Here is a 20,007-nt window from a genome sequence, read left to right on the forward strand (position 1 = left end):
TTCCTGTCATCTTTATGTAGCAGAGCTGACAGTTTACTTCAGACCTGGATTGTTGTTTGGGGATTAATAAAGGTGTAAATGAGGGGTTTTTTTTGTCTTTTATTCCAAATAAAGGATTTTTTGCTGTGTGTGTTTCTTTACTTTCACTTACAGGTTAATCATGGAAGGTGTCTCGGGGAGACGCTTGTCATGACTAACCCCGTTATTACCCCGATTGCCACCGCACCAGGGCAACTCGGGATGAGCTGGGTAGAGTCCCGGGACTGCCGCATCTAATGGATGCGGCAATTCCGGGCGGCTGTTGGGTGATATTGTTAGGGTGGTGGGCTCCCAATAATGTGGCGCTCCCCATCCTGACAATACCAGCCTCCAGCCGTGTGGCTTTATCCTGGTATCAAAATTGGGGGGGGGACCGCATTTTTTTTTTTATTATTATTTATTTATTTTACTGCACGATATAGACCCGCCCGCCGGTGGCTGTGATTGGTTGCAGTGAGACAGCTATCACTCATGGCATGTCTGGCTGCAACAAATCATGGGCGCCGGTGGGCGGGGAAGGCACGGAATACCTGATTGAATAATGAAGCGGCAGCCATTTTCAAAAGAGGAAAAGCCGCCGGAGATTTGTGACAGCCATGCAGCGAGGCGGCCGTGATCGGTGAGTAGGAAAGAGAGAGGGATTGTGCTGTGGACACAGGACACATGCAGATACGCAACGTGCGCACATACTTACTGTGAAAAGCCACGCTTTTGGTGATCGAACCGTTCTCGAACGTAACTCGAACTGCCGAACTTTTAGCAAATCGTTCGAGTTTGTCAAACGACTCGAACACCCCCCAAAATCACTCGAACATGAAATTGGCGAAGCGTTCGACTCGAACATCGCTCATCTTTAGTAAGGATCTGTCTCGTCATACAGTGTCACAACATTTAAGAGCATTTGGACTGAACGCACATTGCAGTGATCAAATCTCATTAGCAGAAAGAATCAAAAGGCTAGACTCACCTTTCGTCAGGAGCATGTTGTGTGGACAAAGGAGAAATGGCCCACAGTTCATTTTAGTGATGAAAGCAAGTTTAATTTATTTGGGTCTGATGGGAAACATTTTGGTTGTCGACAAACGGAAAAGACTGAACCCAAAATGTGTTAACCCTAGAACGCGCAAGCAATTCAATCTACCATAGAAAACAAATGACCTAGCAGGCCTGCGAAGCCCCAGGTATGCGTTCTAGGGTTAAGAAGTCAGTGGAAGGTGGTGGAGGACGTGTCATGGTTTGGGGCATGTTTTCTGCAGCAGGAATTGGACCTCTCATACAGCTACATGGCAGAATGAATGCAAGTGTGTGTCAGAACCTTCTTCAACAAGACGTGGTTCCTTACTAGCGTTCATCACTCAATCAGCCAGCAATTTTCATGCAGGACAATGCCGCCTGTAACACAGCAAAATGGTAAAGCAATTCCTTGAAACAGAAAACACTGAAACAATCAAATGTCCAGCCCAGACACCTGATCTAAATCCAATAGATAACCTCAGGAAAATCCTTGGTGACAAAGTTATGGCTAAGGCTGGTTTCACACTACGTTTATTTAACATGCGTCCTGAACGTTTTTTTGCTGCAAAAGCGGATCCTGCTTTTACAGCAAAAAACGCATGTAAACGCATGTCTTACTTTGCAGGATCCTGTCACTGGATGTTTAGGGGCGGGCATTGGAGTCATGTGATCGGGAGTGAGGGGAACTAAACGTGCCAGACTGGGAGCCGGCTTCTGACAGCTGCAGACGCTCGTAACCAAGGTAAACATCGGGCTTGGATACCCGATATTTATCTTGGTTACGAGTGTCTGCAGCTGCTAGGAGCAGGGCTGCCCGCACACGTAACCAACGTAAACATCGGGTAACTAAGAGAAGTGGTTACCCGATATTTACCTTGGTTACGAGTGTCCGCAGCTCTCAGGTGGGAGAGAGAGGGAGGAGAGGAAGGGGGAAAGACAGAGATAGGGTGAGGGAGGGAGGAGGAGAGAGAGACAGATCACGCGAGACTGGTTCTGGGCATGCTCAGTACTTTCTGGGCATGCTCAGTACAAAAGCAGGATCCTGTTACAACGCAACTCAACGCATTCTGCTAGGCAGGATCCAGCGCTCATTGAAATGCATTGCAGCTCGCGGCGCAATGTGAAGGATCCTGTGAGATGCGTTATTTTGACAAAGGTAAAAAACGCTACAAGTAGCGTTTTTGAAACATGTTAAAATAACGCAAAAGTACGGATCCTGTGTCTAACGCACGCAAATGCATGCGAACGCAGGTGGACGCGAGTCCATTGCAAATGCATTGAAGTGAAAACGCATTTGCACTGGATCCGTTTTTCCGCTAAAAAAACATTATGGACGGATGTTAAATAAACGTAGTGTGAAACCAGCCTAAGAAACCCACAACAGTTAATGAACTGTGGAAGAGACTGGAAGAAGAGTGGACCAAAATCACATCAGAGCAGTGTGAGAGACTAGTGATGTCTTGTGGCCAGAGATGTGCTGAAGTCAGTGAAAGCAAAGGCCTGTACACTTCCTACTGATTGTTGACTTTTGTTACCTTCAGAAAATGTAGTTATAGGACTAGTTTAAGACATCCGGCTTTTCGCTGGATTCGGCACACTCCAGTACAGTGTATACAGTACAATGGCAGTGCGACAAGCTTCGGTCTCATGCTGTCATGGGACCCGGAGGTTGCCGCGCTGACATTGTACTGTATACACTGTACTGGAGTGCGCCGAATCCGGCGAAAAGCTGGATGTGTGAAACTAGCCTAATCGTTCTCTGTGCTATAGTCATTGTTGTTTTCTAAAGATGATCATCACGTTTTGGGCAAAATAAAGGTTTAATGTTGATAAACTTTGGATCTTTTGTAAAACACTGTTCTAGTGGCATGGTGTACCTTAAGGTACTGTCACACATAACGAGATCGCTAGCGAGATCGCAGCTGAGTCACGGTTTCTGTGACGCAGTAGCGATTCCGTTAGCGATCTTGTTATGTGTGACACCTACCAGCGATCAGGCCCCTGCTGCGAGATCTCTAGTCATTGCAGAATGGTCCAGGCCATTTTCTTCAAAGGCGATGTCCTACTGGGCAGGACACATCGCTGTGTTTGACGCTGTGTGACAGGGTCATAGTGACTGCTGAGATCGTTATACAGGTCGCTACTGTGACCTGTATTGTTCCTGCATCGCTGGTAAGGTCTCACTGTGTGACATCTCACCTGCGACCTCCCAGCGACTTACCTGCGATCCCTATCAGGTCGCATCGTTTTCGGGATCGCTGGTAAGTCGTTGTGTGTGACTGGGCCTTTACAAAGAAAATCTACAAATGTTGATCAATGCAGATTACATTATTTCTGAAAAAAAGCAAGTGATCATGCATTGTTCTCTGATTTGATCTCCAGTGTAGGTCACTCTTGGGGGTTTACCCATGGCTCCTGGTTATCAGAGGCTCGCATCTGCGTCTCATCTGTACGCTTTGGTAACCTCTTTCTATGTGGAATGCCTCATCATGGGAAATGAAACTTTTTACCATCTCTCATGAGGCACAATAACTTTAGACTTTGGTTTTCGCTCTCATTTCTGGTTGACCTGTACTGGTACAAGTTTGGTAATGTGCCTCATTAGTGATCCTCTGGCCACAGTGATTTAGGAGCCTACTGCCACTGTGCCGGCGCTGGCGGACTGTGATATGCCGGTCTATGGAGGCTGGAGGATTGGCGCACTAGTCTGTAGCAGCAGTATAAATAGCCCTTTCATAGAGGTAGGATTTCCCTAAATTGAGGCTTTGTGATGCTGCTGTAGGTCAGCCTGCAATATGACACCAGATGCAATAAAAGGAAGGAATCAGCTGTGAGAACAAAGCAGGGCATGAGGCTGGAGCCAGTGCCAGGCTGGAGGTGGGCACAGCAGAGGTAGGGGCACACTATGCGGCTCTGACAGCGGGCAGGATGGGCAGGAACCAGGGCGGCTGGAGGCGGCAGGTGGTGAGAGCCCGGGTGAAGGCTCCCGCAGTGGCCAGCTCCCAGCCCCTGCCGCTATGGATGAGGCTGTATTTCTATGGCATGCACGGCCTGACCCTGGATGTGCTGAGCTCCTGCATCCGCCGCTTCCCTCACCGCCAGGACTACCAGCTGCTGGGCTTCTCCTCGCCATACCGCTGCCTGCTGCATGCCCTCGCCCACCTGGCCCTGGAGAAGATCTACCTGCAGCGGAAGAGCTTCCCGGACAATGCCCTGGCATTCCACTTCGTCTTCTACCCCTCCGTGTTCGTGGGCCTGCAGATCCTGCTCCGGAGGACACTGCTGCAGTGCTGCCCCCAGGAGCGGGCACTGAGCGCGGCACAGCTGGGGCTGCAGTATGCCCTGGCCATCTACTTCTCCCAGGTGTTCCTCCGGAGCTTCCTGAGGCTGCAGTACTGGGAGGGGCAGGGAGGAGAGTGGGGCGCTGCTGCCCACCGGCTGCCCCTCGCCCTGCGCTTCCTATTCTTCGGCATGCATGGCTTCATGGATGAAGTCTTCTTCACGTCCGCCTTCAACCTGCTGGAGAAGCCGGGCTGCCCTGTGAGCGGGCACACGTCCCTGTGGTCCTTCTTCATGTATGGCAGCTGCAGCCTGATAGTGGAGAAGCTCTTCTTCTACCTGTGCTATGGCCGAGGCTGGGGGGCATGGAGAAGACTGCCTGTCTACATCCTCTTCGTCTACACCTGGGAGTTCTCCTGGGGTCTGGGGCTCCGCACGTGCAATGCTTGTTCCTGGGACTATTCTCACTACCCTCTGAACTTCATGGGCCTGGTGACCCTGATGTACTTACCAGGGTGGATATTCCTTAGCTTCTACCAGGACCTGCTGTCCAAGGTGCTGCTTAGAATCCGCTATGTATGACACTGGAGACTTGTGCAAGCCCTGGAGAACATCTTCTCACTGCTCCTGTTTACAAATCTACTTTCATGGACTTTCTAGGAGACATAGTAGAAGGATATTGAACTATTCCTATAGGATATTAAACCTACTCAAGAAACTTAGTAGGGAGTACAAGGAGCTGTTTTTAATTCTTAAGTGTTGTAAGTAGAAGACCATGGTACCTCCTATCAGATAGGCCAATCCAGTTTACAATTTACAAGCTTTGTGATCTACCAGTTCATATTTTCTTACTCTAGAAACCATAAAAACTACTTTATACCGAATTTTGGACATCTCTCCTTTTCAATGAATAATGGGCGAGTTCCTAAGGTTGTTATTCTGCTGTTCTCCGTTATAATGGGGTATAAATGGGTAAGGCGGCTCTTAGCGCATTCAAGTTAGATACCTTTTGCATCAAATCCTTAAAGGGAGCCTATCATGTCGTTTTCAATATTAAACTGCCCCCAATGTTTTACATAATGCAATATGTATCACTACAAAGGTTTAAAAGAAAAAAAATTCCATGTATTTCTCTTAATAAAAAAGTTTATATACTTAGGTGAAGCAGTTAATATCTTAGGGTTCAGTCATAGGGGCGGCACTTTTGCTGGTTCAGTCACTGTCACTCAAGTGCAGCCATGATTCTTTTTTGGACTTGGTATCGCCCCCTGCATTGTAATTTACACCACAGGTCTTTCAAAAATACTTCTAAGCGCCACCCATAACTGTCCCATGATATGATATGCCTGAATCCGAAGGTATTAACTGCATTCTCCTAAGCATATAAACGCTTTTATCAACCTTTTCACCCCCGGGCCATTTTCCGTTTTTGTTTTTTGCTCCGCTTCTTCTGAGGTACGTATCTTTTTTATTTTTCCATCAATCTTGCCGTGTGAGGGCTTGTTTTTTTGCGGGACAAGTTGTTCTTTTAAATGAAACCATGAATTTTACCATATAGTGCACTGGAAAATGGCAAAAAAATTCCAAGTGCGGAAAAATTGCCCCAAAAGTGCAATTAAACGATAGTTTTTGGGGTATTTTATTCACGGTGTTCACTGTATGATAAAACTGATGTGTCGGTGTGATACCTCAAGTTGGTACAAGTTTGTAGATACCAAACATGTATAAGTTTACTTTTATCTAAGGGGTTAAAAAAAATTCAGAAGTTTGGCCAAAAAATGTGGCACACTTTTTGCACCATTCTCCACGACCTGTAGCATTCTCATTTATTGGGATCTGGGGCTCGGTGATGGCTTATTTTTTGCGTCTCAATCTGACATTTTTAACGGCACCATTTTTGGGCAGATGCTACATTTTGACGCCTGTTATAGCATTTTGCGCAAAATTTGCAGCCATCAGAAAAATGTAATTTTGGCGTTTGGAATTTTTGTGCAGCTACGCCATTTACCAATCAGATTAATTGATTATATATTTTCATAGATCAGGTATTTCTGGACTCGTTAATACCAAATGTGTGTAAATTTTTTAATTTTTTTAACCATTTAATTTTCAATGGGGCGAATGGGGGGGAGGTGATTTGAACTTTTATTTTTTAAACTTTTTTTTACATTTTTCATTTATTTTACTAGTCCCCCTAGGGGACTATAAGGATCAGCAGTCTGATAACTCATTCATTTCTTTTGATGAGAGCTGCACAGCTCTGATCAGCAGAAATGCTGCATTTCTGTTACAGCCGCCACTCTGTCGGCTCGCACAGGAAATATGTCATGATAGCAACAGGAGTCATCAAATGACCCATCGCTACCATGGCAACCATTGGTTCTCTGTGATAGCGTCACAGGTTCTCTGGCGGTGGCGCGGGAAGGTGGTTTCCCCGCCGCGGCCATGTTGCGCTGTCACATTTTGACAGCATGATCTAAGATGTTAACAGGCACTGGTGGATCGTGGATCCACCAGCGCCTGTTAACCGCACATGTCTGCTGTTCAAATCAACAGACATGTGCAAGGATCACCTCTGGCTCATCGCAGGATTTAGGACGTACCGGTAATTCCTCGGTCGTGAAAGGGTTAAGATAAATGCATGGATTTTTTATTTTAAACCATGTAAATGATGCACATTGCGTCATGCAAAACACATTGGGGGAAGTTCAATATCAAACAACGATATGACAGGTTCCCTTTAAAGGGAACCTGTCAGGTACAATAATGCTATTAATCTAAAGATATTGGGTTAATCTGCCAGCTAATAGTGTTCTGGAGGTGCCTAGTCACTTCCAGGGTCAGGGTTGGGGCATGGTTCCTCCCAGTGCTGTTAGCGGTGACTATAAGGCTGTGTTCCCACAATTGCATTTTTGGCGCTACGTATTTTCACTGCTGCAAAAACGCAGCATAGTACAGTAGAAGCAAAGTGGATGGGACATATAGAAATGTCATATCCTCTGTTCTTCTTTTTTCCATTGTGTAAACTGTCCTGCAGGGTGTGTTTCCAAGCTGCACTGTAGCACCCATGATATGGAGTACTCGGTTGCGGGCAGTGTACGTCTGGGGAATGTCACAGTGGTGGCCGTCACCCGGTTCCGTGCCCTGGGCCCTCTTTGTAATGGGGATATTTACAGGGGGTTGTTTAATAGAGTTTATACGTGACACCACTTGCAGTGTGGCGGCTAAGTGTGTGGAGCCGCTGCTGCAGAATGTCTCTACTGGGGCTCGTGGTATTGGCAGCTAGTATGGTAGTCCCTCCGCAAGTTGGGTTTTGCCCCAGCGGGTGTATGGTGCAGTGGGCTTCGGAAGAAGGGTGTCCACACAGGTGTTCAGTGCAACTGGTTTACTCACTTTCTTGAGATGGTAACTGGGGGCCCGAGGCCGGCTGGTTTCGCCTCCAGGTTCCCTTTGTCCCAGTGCCAGTCCGGTTTCTTTGGTACCTTCTTCCCCTGCACCTGTCTCTGGTAAGTGGGTCCCCGTGGTATGGAACACTGGGGGTCCCCGTTCTGTGGTTTGTCCACTTCTGTCTGCCTGATGGTAGCGTGAAACCTGTGGGATTGGAGTCTGTGGTCCTGTCCCCAGTTCTCCCGTTGCTACAGAGTCTTCAGATTCTTTAGGGTCAGCAAGATCCTTGATGGTCCCCTTTGCTGTGCAGGTGTTAACAGGTCGGCCTGAAGCTCTTTCCTGTCCTAGGGTCCTATACCTCATTGGTGCGTAGTTCCGGGAGTACTCCACCGGCAACCACTTCTCCTGGGTACCAGGTCACCGTTAACCTGAGTCAGGACGTCTCCTCTGTCAACTCTCTCTCCTAGACTACTACTGACCTTTTCTCTGTCCACAGTCTGCCCTTCCCACCTGGTCAACTAGTGGACTAGATTGGCTCCACCTCTAGGCGGCCATCCATTGGTTCCACCTTAGCTGGGTACCATTGTATGGGGGATTGTTGGGGAAAACTGGGATTACCTGGGTTTTTGTTGGTACCGGCACTCGGGTTCTGGGTCCCTAAGGGGGTAGGCCCTGCATCCTTGTGGGGATGCAGAACCTTGTAGCACCCTGATGGTTTCAGGGGCGCTACAACAGCATGTCAGTTTCTCTTGCGGGCATGCTGAGCCTTAGGCGAGGAATTTCGCCATAGATGTACATTAGTTGCGGAAATTCCACAGGTGAAAAAACGCATTTTTAGTGTGTTTACATTGCGTTAACACATCAAAAACACATGTAATATGCATTTAATACCAAGAAGTTTAAAAAAAACAAAGCAGCTTTATTGAAAGCATGACACACCAGAGTAAATAAAAACGCATCGACAAAAACGTAATTAAAAAAACTCCAGTAAATTAGGGTGCAGAAGTTCTGAAGAGTCAAAAACTCAACAAACCCTGATGGGGGAAATGTAGTAGAAAGTTATGTTCCCACGCTCAGTATTTGTTGTGTGTTTGATGCAACAGTATTTCTGCACCTTAGTTTACATTTTTTCATTGTGTTTTTTTAACATGTAATCAAAGGACATATGCTTCAGCGCTCCGTGGTAATTATGTCTTTTGATTACTGTTAGGCCCGTTTCACACGTCAGTGAAAAACACTGATGTTCTTCACTGACGTGTAAAACACGCACATGTCCCTGCGTGTTCCGTGATTCACGGCACACGTGGGTTGTCCATGTGCAATCCGTGATCCGTGATTGCATATGGACATTACTCACCTGCCTTCACTGCTGCTGTCCATGGTGCTGAAGTCTCTGGCTCTGCAGCGTCCGCCCACCGCTCTCAGCACCTACTTCCTGATAGGGTTTTCCTGCTCTCATGAATATTCATGAGCCAGGCAGGAGCTGCCGAGAGCGGAGGCTCCAGAGCGAATCGCAGGCAAGGTAAGTTGAAAATATTTAATATGTCCGTGATTTTCTGGTACGTGTTTCACTGATCACACACGGATCACACCATAGTGTGGTCCGTGGGTCATCAGTGATACCAGAAAAAAACTGACTTGTCTCCGTGCAGAATCACGGCCACGCATGCACGCTGCACGGAGACACGTTCAGTGAAAAATCACTAATGTGTGAGCAGACCCATTGATTAGAATGGGTCTGCGTATGTCAGTCATTCTGGTACGTTTTAAAAAAAGCACAAATGTACCAGAATCACTGACGTGTGAAGGGGGCCTTACACTCCTGATATAATTTCACGCGGATTATATCTTCTACATGCTGCTCCATTTGGTGTTTGTTTACTAGATTGTTGTTTTATTCAGATATCAAAGGTCATTTATTTGGTTTTTTAAGCGCAGGTGTGCAATTTAGCTTTTTTTTAACGTGTTTTTATGATGCAGCGTTTTTTGCCTCTGGTGTGTAATGTTCTAGATAAATCTGCTTTATTAAAAAGCTTCCTGGTATTGACATTCTTAGGTGCGGATGACATGCATTTTTGTTGCCTTTGCGCTGCAGAAATCCACTAAGAACGCATTTTCGTTTTTCACCTGTGCACTTTCCGCATCTAATGCAGGTGTATGGGGAAAATCCGCACACAAAAATCAAGGTACTCACAAAAGAAATTGACATGCTGCAACTTGGAAATGCACGGCAGGTTAGTTTACATAGAGAAAAAAAGAATCATAGAGGACATGATGTTTCGATAATCCAATTCACTTTGCTGGTACTGTAAAACACTGTAAAATATGCAGGGCCTAACTCATCGTGGGCATATACCCTAATTGCTTCAGGCTTGCCTGCATGACTGAAAGCCAACAGTTCTCAGGAAAAATAAAGTACATTTTCTCCTTGGTACCGAACTTTCAGTTTTGCGGTTAATCTGTTAATCTGCAAATTAGCACTGTATTTACAGGTTAATAGCGCTGTCCCTTTAAGCTCAGATCAATTTTACAGATTAGAATATTGGTTTGAGTTAAGGTCAGACACTCCTCAGATCTGCACTGAATGGTCTGTAATGTTCTGTGGACAGAGACTGACAGTATTCTTGGCTGGCTGAGTCCTGCGTACACTGGCCATGTGCTGCCGAGAATGGTGATCTTTTCTGCAAACCATAAGTATTTTGATTTTCGGGTGATTAGTAGTCTGTTATCACGATTTTCAGGAAACCTATGTCCCTAGGAACATTTGTTCACAATAATCGTGCAATCTAAATAGGCCTTTAGCCAATTACACTAAAAGATATTCTCTTCTTTCTCATATGTAGTAATTGTCCTATGTAAAACCCAAACTTTCCTATTCTTTATAATGGAGTAGTTTGTCAGCTATCGGTTTACCTGCTACAATCTTTGTGCTCAGCAGACAGCTATTTAAGCACATCGGATTCATTTCAAGACTGATATTAATCCGATCAGAAGGGCATTTACACACATCAATTTTGACGTGATTGGACTTAAATTGGTCAGATATTTACACGTGTAAATGCACCCTGGCCATACATAATAGATGGTTGTTGCCCGTAAAATGCTTTGAATAATCGTTCAGCTGATAGACATCTGAGTCGACTCGTTCAGTCAAGCCTCCCTGTGCTTCTGTATGAGGAAGCCGCCGGTAAACACGTCAGCCTGTGGATTACCTCCGAAAGAACAAGCACGTAATTCGTAATTATCATCTACCCTAACGATAAGTCGGCTGGCGCCCCATACACATTAGACCATAGGCTGATCCCGTTGATATCAGCCAGTTCAGTTGATATTAGTCAATATGTATGGGGGCCTTAGGCGGGCTTTACACGTTGCGACATCGCTAGCAATTGCTAACGATGTCCTGCGCGATAGCACCCGCCCCCGTCGCACATGCGATATGTGGTGATTGCTGCCGTAGCGAACATTATCGCTACGGCAGCTTCACATACACATACCTAGTCTGCGACATCGCTGTGACTGCCGAACAATCCCTCCTTCAAGGGGGAGGTGCGTTCGGCGTCACCGCAACGTCACTAATTGGCCGGCCAATAGAAGCGGAGGGGCGGAGATGAGCGGGACATAACATCCCGCCTACCTTTTCCCTTCTGAATTGCCGGCGGGACGCAGGTAAGGAGATGTTTGTTGCTCTTGCGGGTTTACACAAAGCGATGTGTGGAGCTGCAGGAACGACAAACAACATAGTACCTGCGGTCGAACCGACATTATGGAAATGAACGACGTTACACAGATCAGCGATATTGTATGCTTCTGTGCTCGTTCATAGTCACACCTAGGATTTACACGTTGTGATGTCGCTACCAGCGCCGGATGTGTGTCACTAACGATGTGACCCCGATGATATATCGGTAGCGATGTCGCAACGTGTAAAGCCCCCCTTAACCTCCAGGCGATAACATTTTGTCCTACTTTGCGGACATCTACAATATGAGGGTATGCTGATACGTCTTTGGCTTTACCCAGAAAGAAACAAGATAGGATGAAGAAACTTTACATTTATTCCACATACTCTCCACTGATGTCAACACACTTCTTACATCGGTATTCCAAGTTCAAAAAGAAGGATTTCAGTTGTGTCTCAAACCAGGCATCCGTAGCAGCCATGGCATCAGAAATGGTGTTAAATTTGGTACCCTTGTGGTGTTTCTTCAGGTCTGGAAACAGACGATAGTCGGAGGTAGCTGGATCTGGTGAATAAGATGGGTGGTCAACCAGCTGGAAGCCCAGCTCTGCCAGTTTTGCCATGGTTGCTTGTGCAGTGTGAGTGGAGGCATTGACTTGCAGGAACAAAATCACTTTGGACAGCTTGTCATGCCTTTTGGCCTTCCTTATCCCAGAACACAGACGCCATCACCTTAGTGGCTGGTTCTTGCACCCTGAACGTCTTTGGATGAGGAGAACCACTGTGCCTCCACTCTTTTGACTACTCCTTGTTCAGGGTCATACAAAGAAATCCAGGTCTCATTTATAATGACCAGTCGATCCAGGAAGTTCTTATCAGTTTGGAACCGCTGACAGATGGATTGGGAAGTTTTTATTTGCTTGCTTATCTGAGCTGTTGTCAAGCATTTGGGGACCCAGTTTGCAGATAGCTTCCTCATGTCCAAATGTTCATGGAAAATGACACAAACACGTTCACGGGAAATCCCCATGATGTCTGCTATTGCTTTAGGTTAAATTTGTTGATTCTCCAGTATGAGGTTGTGCACAGCATCGACGATCTCCGTAACAATAACCACTCTGGGTCGTCCAGGACGTTCCTCATCATGGGTGCTGAAGTGGCCCGTTTTAAATTTGGCAATCCAGGTCTTAATTGTGGAATTTGGGGGGGAATTAATCCCCCAATGTCTGCGACATATCACCATGAATATCCTTCGCGGACTTTCCTTGCAAAAACAAGAATTTTATCACTTCAATGCTCTCAGTTGCTGTGAATATCGCATTAGACGCCTCCATTTTTTTTTCCCGCATGCGTAGAACACATTTGCCAGAAGCAACAATCACCTAATTTTGAAATCATATTTTAGCCACATAAGGCTTTCATGTGATGTAACATTCGTTACCATACAAACAAAAAAGATCACAAAGCCAAAGACTTAGCAGCAGCCCCTCGTACAGGTGCTATGCGGTTGTCACTTTTGCATTACCTTATTATAAACAGATGGTAAAACTGTCATATGTAAACATATTCTACCTATACCAAATATAGCTGTACACATTACAGTAAAACTGTCACAATTGTAACAAAGATATTTAGGCCAAGTTCACATTTGTATTTTTCTGTTCTGTAATAGAAACTAAATAACGATATAGCAGTGCTGGCTCCATCAAATACAACACCAGCGGTGCCTAAGTAACCACAGAGACATTATTGGGGCCCAGGGGTGTAACGATCGTGGCCGCAGCAATCGCGATTGCGACCAAACCTGGGGGTACAGGGAGCCTGCTGGCCTCAGTCCCTGCTTCAGCTGGATGTACGTCCGAGGGCATGCATCCGGCTGAAATAAATTTTGCACAGAGACCCGTTGGCTCTCTGCACTGCTATGTGCTGGCCACCAATTAAAGTTTTGAATATTCACTGCTCCCCCTGCCCATAATCCAGGGCATGGAAGCAGAGACTATGCCGACACACAACAACTGTCTACTCTGTAAGTGGGCGCGCCGCGCATGACAGTGACGTCATGTTCTGCTCCGCTTACACGCTGGTCAGTTACGTCATGCCATGATCAGAGGAGGACACTGGAGGAGCAGGGGGAAGGTCAGTATAATCGTTTATTTATATTACGGTGTGCGGTACCCAGGGGTATCATGTCTACCAGGATGTGGCCAGGATGGGGACATGTATACCAGGATGGGGCCATTATGAGGCCATGAATACCAGGCTGGAGCCATTATCGGGATATGTATAGCAGGATGGGGCCATTATGGGGACATCTATACCAGTATGGGGCCATGATGGGGACATATATACTAGGATGAGGCCATTATGTGGACATCTATACCAGTATTGGGCCATGATGGGCAAATATATATGAGGATGGGAACATATATGCCAGGATAGGACCATTATGGGGACATCTATACTAGGATGGTGCCATGATGGGGACATGTATACCAGGATGGGGACATGTATACCAGGAAGGGATCAGGATGTGGACATATACCAGGATGGGCCATGATGGGGACATATGTTCTAGGATATAGCAATGATGGGGTCATACATCAGGATGTGGCCATGATGGTGACATATACCAGGATGGGGTCATGATAGAGACATAGATATATATATATATATATATATATATATCAGGATGAGGCCATATATACCAGGATGGGGCTATGATGGGGACATATATACCTGGATGGGGCCATATATCTCAGTATATAGTCACTATGAGGTCATACAACAGGTTGGGGGACATATCTACCAGGAAGTGGCCCTGGATGGGAGACATTAGTACAAGATGGGGGGCAGTACTACACAATGAAGGGGAAGGGGGGGGGGTCAACTTGAATGTCTTTATAGGATCTAGAACTCTTCAATGGGCCATACAGCTCACCAACATGTGTGTGTGTGTGTGTGTGTGTGTGTGTGTGTGTGTGTCAGTCTCAAAGTTTGCACCGTAGCCCATAGGACTCTAGTTACGCCACTATTAGAGCCAGTCGGATTTCTTTTATGATGACAAAACCTTTCCAAAAAAATAGAGACGTACATGCTGTCATTTTTTACTACATATGACAGAATCTACAATGGAGTATCTGACACTGATGCAATCTTTAAAGGGGTTGTCCAGGATCTGAAAAGTATGGCTACCTTCTTTCAGAAGCATTCATAACTCTCAACATGGGTTGTGTCTGGTCTGACAAGTCTGTGCCAACTCAGTTGGAATGAATAAAGCTCATTTGCAATATCAGGCACAACCCCTGGTCTGATAGAGGCAGGCATGTTTTTTTTAATCCTGGGCCACCCCTTTATCTTACATGGCATTTACATCTGACTACTTACCGGTGATAGAAAATGACACAAGGTCAAAGGTCACAACTAGTTACGTTATTAAACCGTACCATTTTTTTACAGAGCTGATTTTTTTTTTTTATAAAATTACTGCTTTATTTGCTGCAGCTTTGTTAGTCCTTTCAGTAATGAACTCTTTTAATCTCATACATATCATTAAACGGGTAACTCTAGAACTGCAGACACGTGAATCCTCAAAAAGCGCTCACTACATTGAGTGAAGTTGCAGCCTTCTAGTTGGCATGAGGCCAGGAGTATGCATATTTCATTATTGTGATCACGTTACTGCCAGTCCTGTTGATGACAACGAAGAATCCTCACAGCATGCAGATAGTGACTGTAGACTTGTGGATTTAGTATTTGTATATTTACGTCAAATATCATGTCCTTTGCTTTGATGCAGGCTCAATCGCCGAGCCCGCATCTTTCCCTGCACATGGCAGCTGATCTGATCAGTCGACATGTGCCTCTTACAGTTGTGAGTGAATCTCGAGATCCGCCCGTGGATGTTACCCAATTAAATCCTGCTGTCACTCTCTGACAGCGGGATATAACACCAGCAGGGAGCGCATTAGTTCCTGCTCCCAATGGTGCATCTGTGATGTCATTGTAAGGCGTGGATGGGTATCGTGACAGGCAGAGGTAAGCTGATGACCCATGTGTCTGTCATGGCGAGCCTCCTGTGAACACCAAATGCATGTGAGGCGGCATTCATGGGAAGCCATGATCTCAGCTATACAGAGTAAGGGTACAGTTCCACTTGTGTTTTGCACGGACAAGTGCAATCTGATAAAACATCGGACTGCACTCGCCCCAGTGCAAAACTATGGGGTAGTGTCCATCTGTGATTGAGTTCTCATGCCATATCGGTGTCACGTTGGGTGTGGGGAGATACACCCAGCAACTGGACTCGTGGGAATAAGGGAGGCTGAAACACAAAGATGGGGGGGGGGGTAACCACGGGCTCCTGCACTGACCCTGACACTGAAGCACTGCGCTTGCCCTTAAACCACAGGTACCTGTAAGGGTTAGGAGGTGTGGCTCGCCAACGTGCCCCTGTCTCCTAGCCAGACCCTAGGACTAAATCCCACCACCCACCAATCCACGGAGGGAAAAACAAACACAAAAATAAACAGCAAAAGGGGAAAAAGGAAAAACAGCAACTTATCTTGAGAGGGAATCTTCAAAATATACAGCAACAGTAGTCTGAAGCCACATGCACTCCTGAGCAAGCAACTTCTTCAAGTGAAGAGTATAACCCGCACTGGAGGAGTGAGAGGCCCCACGTTACAAAGGCCCTTAATTTCCAGTTGGAGGAAAGGCTCCTCCAACCTGGCAAGGAAACAGAAAAAAACCCTAAATCAAGCCCTTAAAGGGACAGTGTCAATTAACATCTAGACGATCGCCGGGCACTTCTGCACCTGGTCCCAGCAACAGCACCTGAAGGTCCAGACACATCCGTGACAGAACCCCCCTTCGTAGAAGTGACCTCCGGACACTCAGGGTCTGGGTTGGCAGGATGTGCCCTATGAATAGCACAAATCAACCTGGCAGCGTTCACTTCAGATGCCGGAACCCAACTCCTGTCCTCCAGACCGTAACTTCTCCAATGCACTAAATATTGCAAGGAATTGCACAAAAGACGGGAATCCAAGATTCTGGAAATTTCAAACTCAAGATTCCTTTCAACCAAAATGGGCGCAGGAGGCAATGGAGACGGTGCGGCCGGAGCGACATACTTCTTAAGAAGGGACCGGTGAAACACATTATGGATTTTCAGGGCGGGAGGCAGCTCAAGACGCAAAGCCATTAGGTTGATGATGGTAGAAATCTTGAACGGGCCAATGAACCTTGGACCCAGTTTCCACGAAGGCACCTTCAACTTAATGTTACGTGTTACAACCACACCAAATCATCCACAGCCAGGTCCAGACCAGGTACACGCTTTCTGTCAGCCATGCGTTTATACTTGTCACCATACTTCTCAGATTGCTCAGAACCCCTCGCCAAACCAATGAGAGAGAGGAGGCAAAACGCATCTTCTTCCGGGACCCCTGAAGACCCCCACTACAAAAGGTACCAAATTGAGGATGGAACCATTTGCACCAAAAAATGGTGACTGGCCAGTGGACTCATTACGCCGGTTGTTAATGGCAAAAAGGATGCCCAATCCTCCTGGTTCTCAGCAACAAAACACCTCAAATAGGTCTCCAAGTTCTGGTTGGTGCGCTCCGTCTGACTGTTAGACTCAGGATGGAATGCGGAGGAATAAGACAATTGAACCCCCAAACGAGTGCAAAAAGCCTTCCAGAACCTGGAGACAAACTGAGTGCCACGATCGGAGACAACATCAGAAGGTAAACCATGAAGTCTCACAATCTCATTCACAAAAACCTGTCCCAGGGTCTTGGCGTTGGGAAGAGCAGGTAAGGCAATAAAATGCGCTATCTTGCTAAACCTGTCAACCACCTCCAATACCACAGTTTTACCAGCTGACAAAGGAAGATCCAAGACAAAATCCATGGAAATGTGCGTCCATGGCCTATCCGGAATGGTCAACGGCAAAGGAGATCCTGACACACGAGTATGCAAAGTGCAAACAACACAAGCAGTCACAAAGTCGGCTACCTTCTTGTGCAACCCTGGTCATCAAGAACGATGGGACACAAGGTCCGAGGTTGCCTTACTACCCAGGTGTCTGGTAAGCACAGAGTTATGATGTGCTTGGATCAGTTGGTAACGCAGGTCAGAGGGCACAAAAAGTCTCCCTTTAGGACAGGAGGCAGGGACGTCCCCCTGAGCCTCCAAAGAGCAGTCTCTAAGTCAGGACAAAGAGCCAAAACAACCACCCCCTTTTGCAGAATGGGAACGGAATTCTCCTGATCACCACCCCCAGGAAAATTACGTGATAGAGCGTCCACTTTGACGTTCTTAACCCCAGGACGGTAGGTAAACGTAAAATTAAACCTAGTAAAAAATAGGGACCATCTGGCCTGTCTGGGGTTAAGATGTTTAGCGGATGCTAAATATAACAAATTCTAATGATCGGTAATGACAGTAATAGGATGAGCCGCCCCCTCCAACCAATGACGCCACTCCTCAAACGACAATTTAATAGCAAGGAGCTCTCTATTACCTACATCATAATTCCTCTCCGCAGCAGAGAGCTTCTTAGAGAAAAATGCACATGGACGCCATTTACCAGGCGACGGCACCTGCGAGAAAACTGCCCCAACCCCTACCTTTGATACATCGACCTCCACGATGAAAGACTGCGAAACGTCAGGTTGGCAAAGTATGGGAGCATTAGCAAAACACCTCTTCAAAGAAGAGAAGGCCTGCTGAGCAGAATCAGACCATGTGGAAAAATTCGTAAACCCTAAAAATCGCTGTAGGGCTTTCAGATTTTCTGGACGATCCCAAGCCTTCACTGCCTCAACCTTCCCGGGATCCATCCGCAAACTAGTGGGAGACAAGAGGTACGCCAGAAACTTCACCTCCTGCACAGCAAACACACATTTTTCAAGTTTGGCGTACAAGTTATTCTCCCGTAAAATTTGAAGAAACTGTCGGACATGAACCTCATTAGTTGCTAAATCAGGTGAATAAATCAAAATGTCATCAAGGTAGACCACCACAAATCTACCCACCAGATGATAAAAAAATTTCATTAACCCCTTCACCCCCGGCTACTAAAACACCCTAATGATCGGGCCATTTTTTTGCAATTCTGACCAGTATCACTTTGACAAGTTATAACTCTGGAACGCTTCAACGGATCCTGGCAATTCTGACATTGTTTTTTCGTGACATATTGTACTTCAGGATAGTAATAAATTTAGGCCGATACTTTTTGCGTTTATTTGTGAAAATTTCAGAAATTTGGCGAAAATTTTGCAATTTTTAAACTTTGAAATTTTATGTCTATAAATCTGAGAGATGTCATACAAAATAGTTGCTAAATAAAATTTCCTACATGTCTACTTTACACCAGCGCAATTTTCAAAACAAATTTTTTTTTCGTTAGGAAGTTAGAAGGGGTCAAATTTTATCAGCAATTTCCCATTTTTCCAACAAAATTTACAAAACCATTTTTTTTAGGGACCACATCACATTTGAAGTGACGTTGAGAGGCCTAAGGGACAGAAAATACTGAAAAGTGACCCCATTCTAAAAGCTGCACCCCTCACCCTGCTCAAAACCACATCCAAGAAGTTTATTAACCCTTTAGGTGCTTCACAGGAACCAAAGCCATGTGGAAGGAAAAAATAAAAATTTTACTTTTTTACAGAAAAATGTTACTTTAGCCATAAAACTTTAATTTTCACAAGGGAGAAAAGAGAAAGTGCACCATACAATTTATTGTGCATTTTCTCCTGAGTACGCAGATACCTCATATGTGGTGTAAAGTAATTGTTTGGGCGCTCAGCAGAGCTCGGAAGGTAAGGAGCGCCATTCGAATTTTTGAACGCAAAATTAGCTGGACTCATTAGCGGACACCATGTCGGGTTTGGAGACTCCTTGAGGTACCTAAACAATGGAGCTCCCCCACAAATGACCCCATTTTGGAAACTAGACCCCTCAAGGAATTTATCTAGATGTTTGTTGAGCACTTTGAACCTCTAGGGACTTCACAGAAATTTCTAATGTTGAGCCGCAAAAAGAAAAAAAAATGTTTTACCACAAAACTGTTGCTTCAATCAAGTAGCTTTTTTTTCACAAGGGTATCAGGAAAAAATGCACCATAAAATTTATTGTGCAATTTCTCCTGAGTACGCAGATACCTCACATGTGGTGGAAAGTAATTGTTTGGGCGCATGGCAGGGCTCAGAAAAGAAGGAGCGCCATTTGACAGCAAAATTGGTTGGAATCATTACCGGACGTTTTGTTGCATTTGGAGACCCCCTGAGGTGCCTAAACAATGGAGCTCCCCCACAAGTGACCCATTTTGGAAACTAGACCCCTCAAGGAATTTATCTAGATGTTTGTTGAGCCCCTTTAGCCCCCAGGGGCTCCACAGAAGTTGATAATGTTGAGCCATGAATACATATTTTTTTTTACCCCAAAACTGTTACTTGAACCAGGTAGCATTTTTTTCACAAGGGTATCAGGAAAAAAATGCACCATAAAACATATTATGCAATTTCTCCTGAGTACGCAGATACCTCACATGTGGTGGAAAGTAATTGTTTCGGCGCATGGCGGGGCTCAGA

At 45.8% G+C, this 20,007-nt stretch overlaps 1 protein-coding gene across 1 annotated transcript; it reads left to right on the forward strand.

Annotated features, from left to right (window-relative positions):
* The first annotated feature begins 3,804 nt into the window (after positions 1 to 3,804).
* TMEM229A (transmembrane protein 229A) lies at positions 3,805 to 6,125 on the forward strand. Its single transcript, XM_075342540.1, has one exon. It carries the CDS (start codon positions 3,982 to 3,984, stop codon positions 4,912 to 4,914), a length of 933 nt encoding a protein of 310 aa, XP_075198655.1. The 5' UTR covers positions 3,805 to 3,981; the 3' UTR covers positions 4,915 to 6,125.
* The last annotated feature ends 13,882 nt before the right edge of the window (positions 6,126 to 20,007 follow it).

This window comes from Anomaloglossus baeobatrachus, chromosome 4 (assembly GCF_048569485.1).
Source record: "Anomaloglossus baeobatrachus isolate aAnoBae1 chromosome 4, aAnoBae1.hap1, whole genome shotgun sequence".
Taxonomy (NCBI): domain Eukaryota; kingdom Metazoa; phylum Chordata; class Amphibia; order Anura; family Aromobatidae; genus Anomaloglossus; species Anomaloglossus baeobatrachus.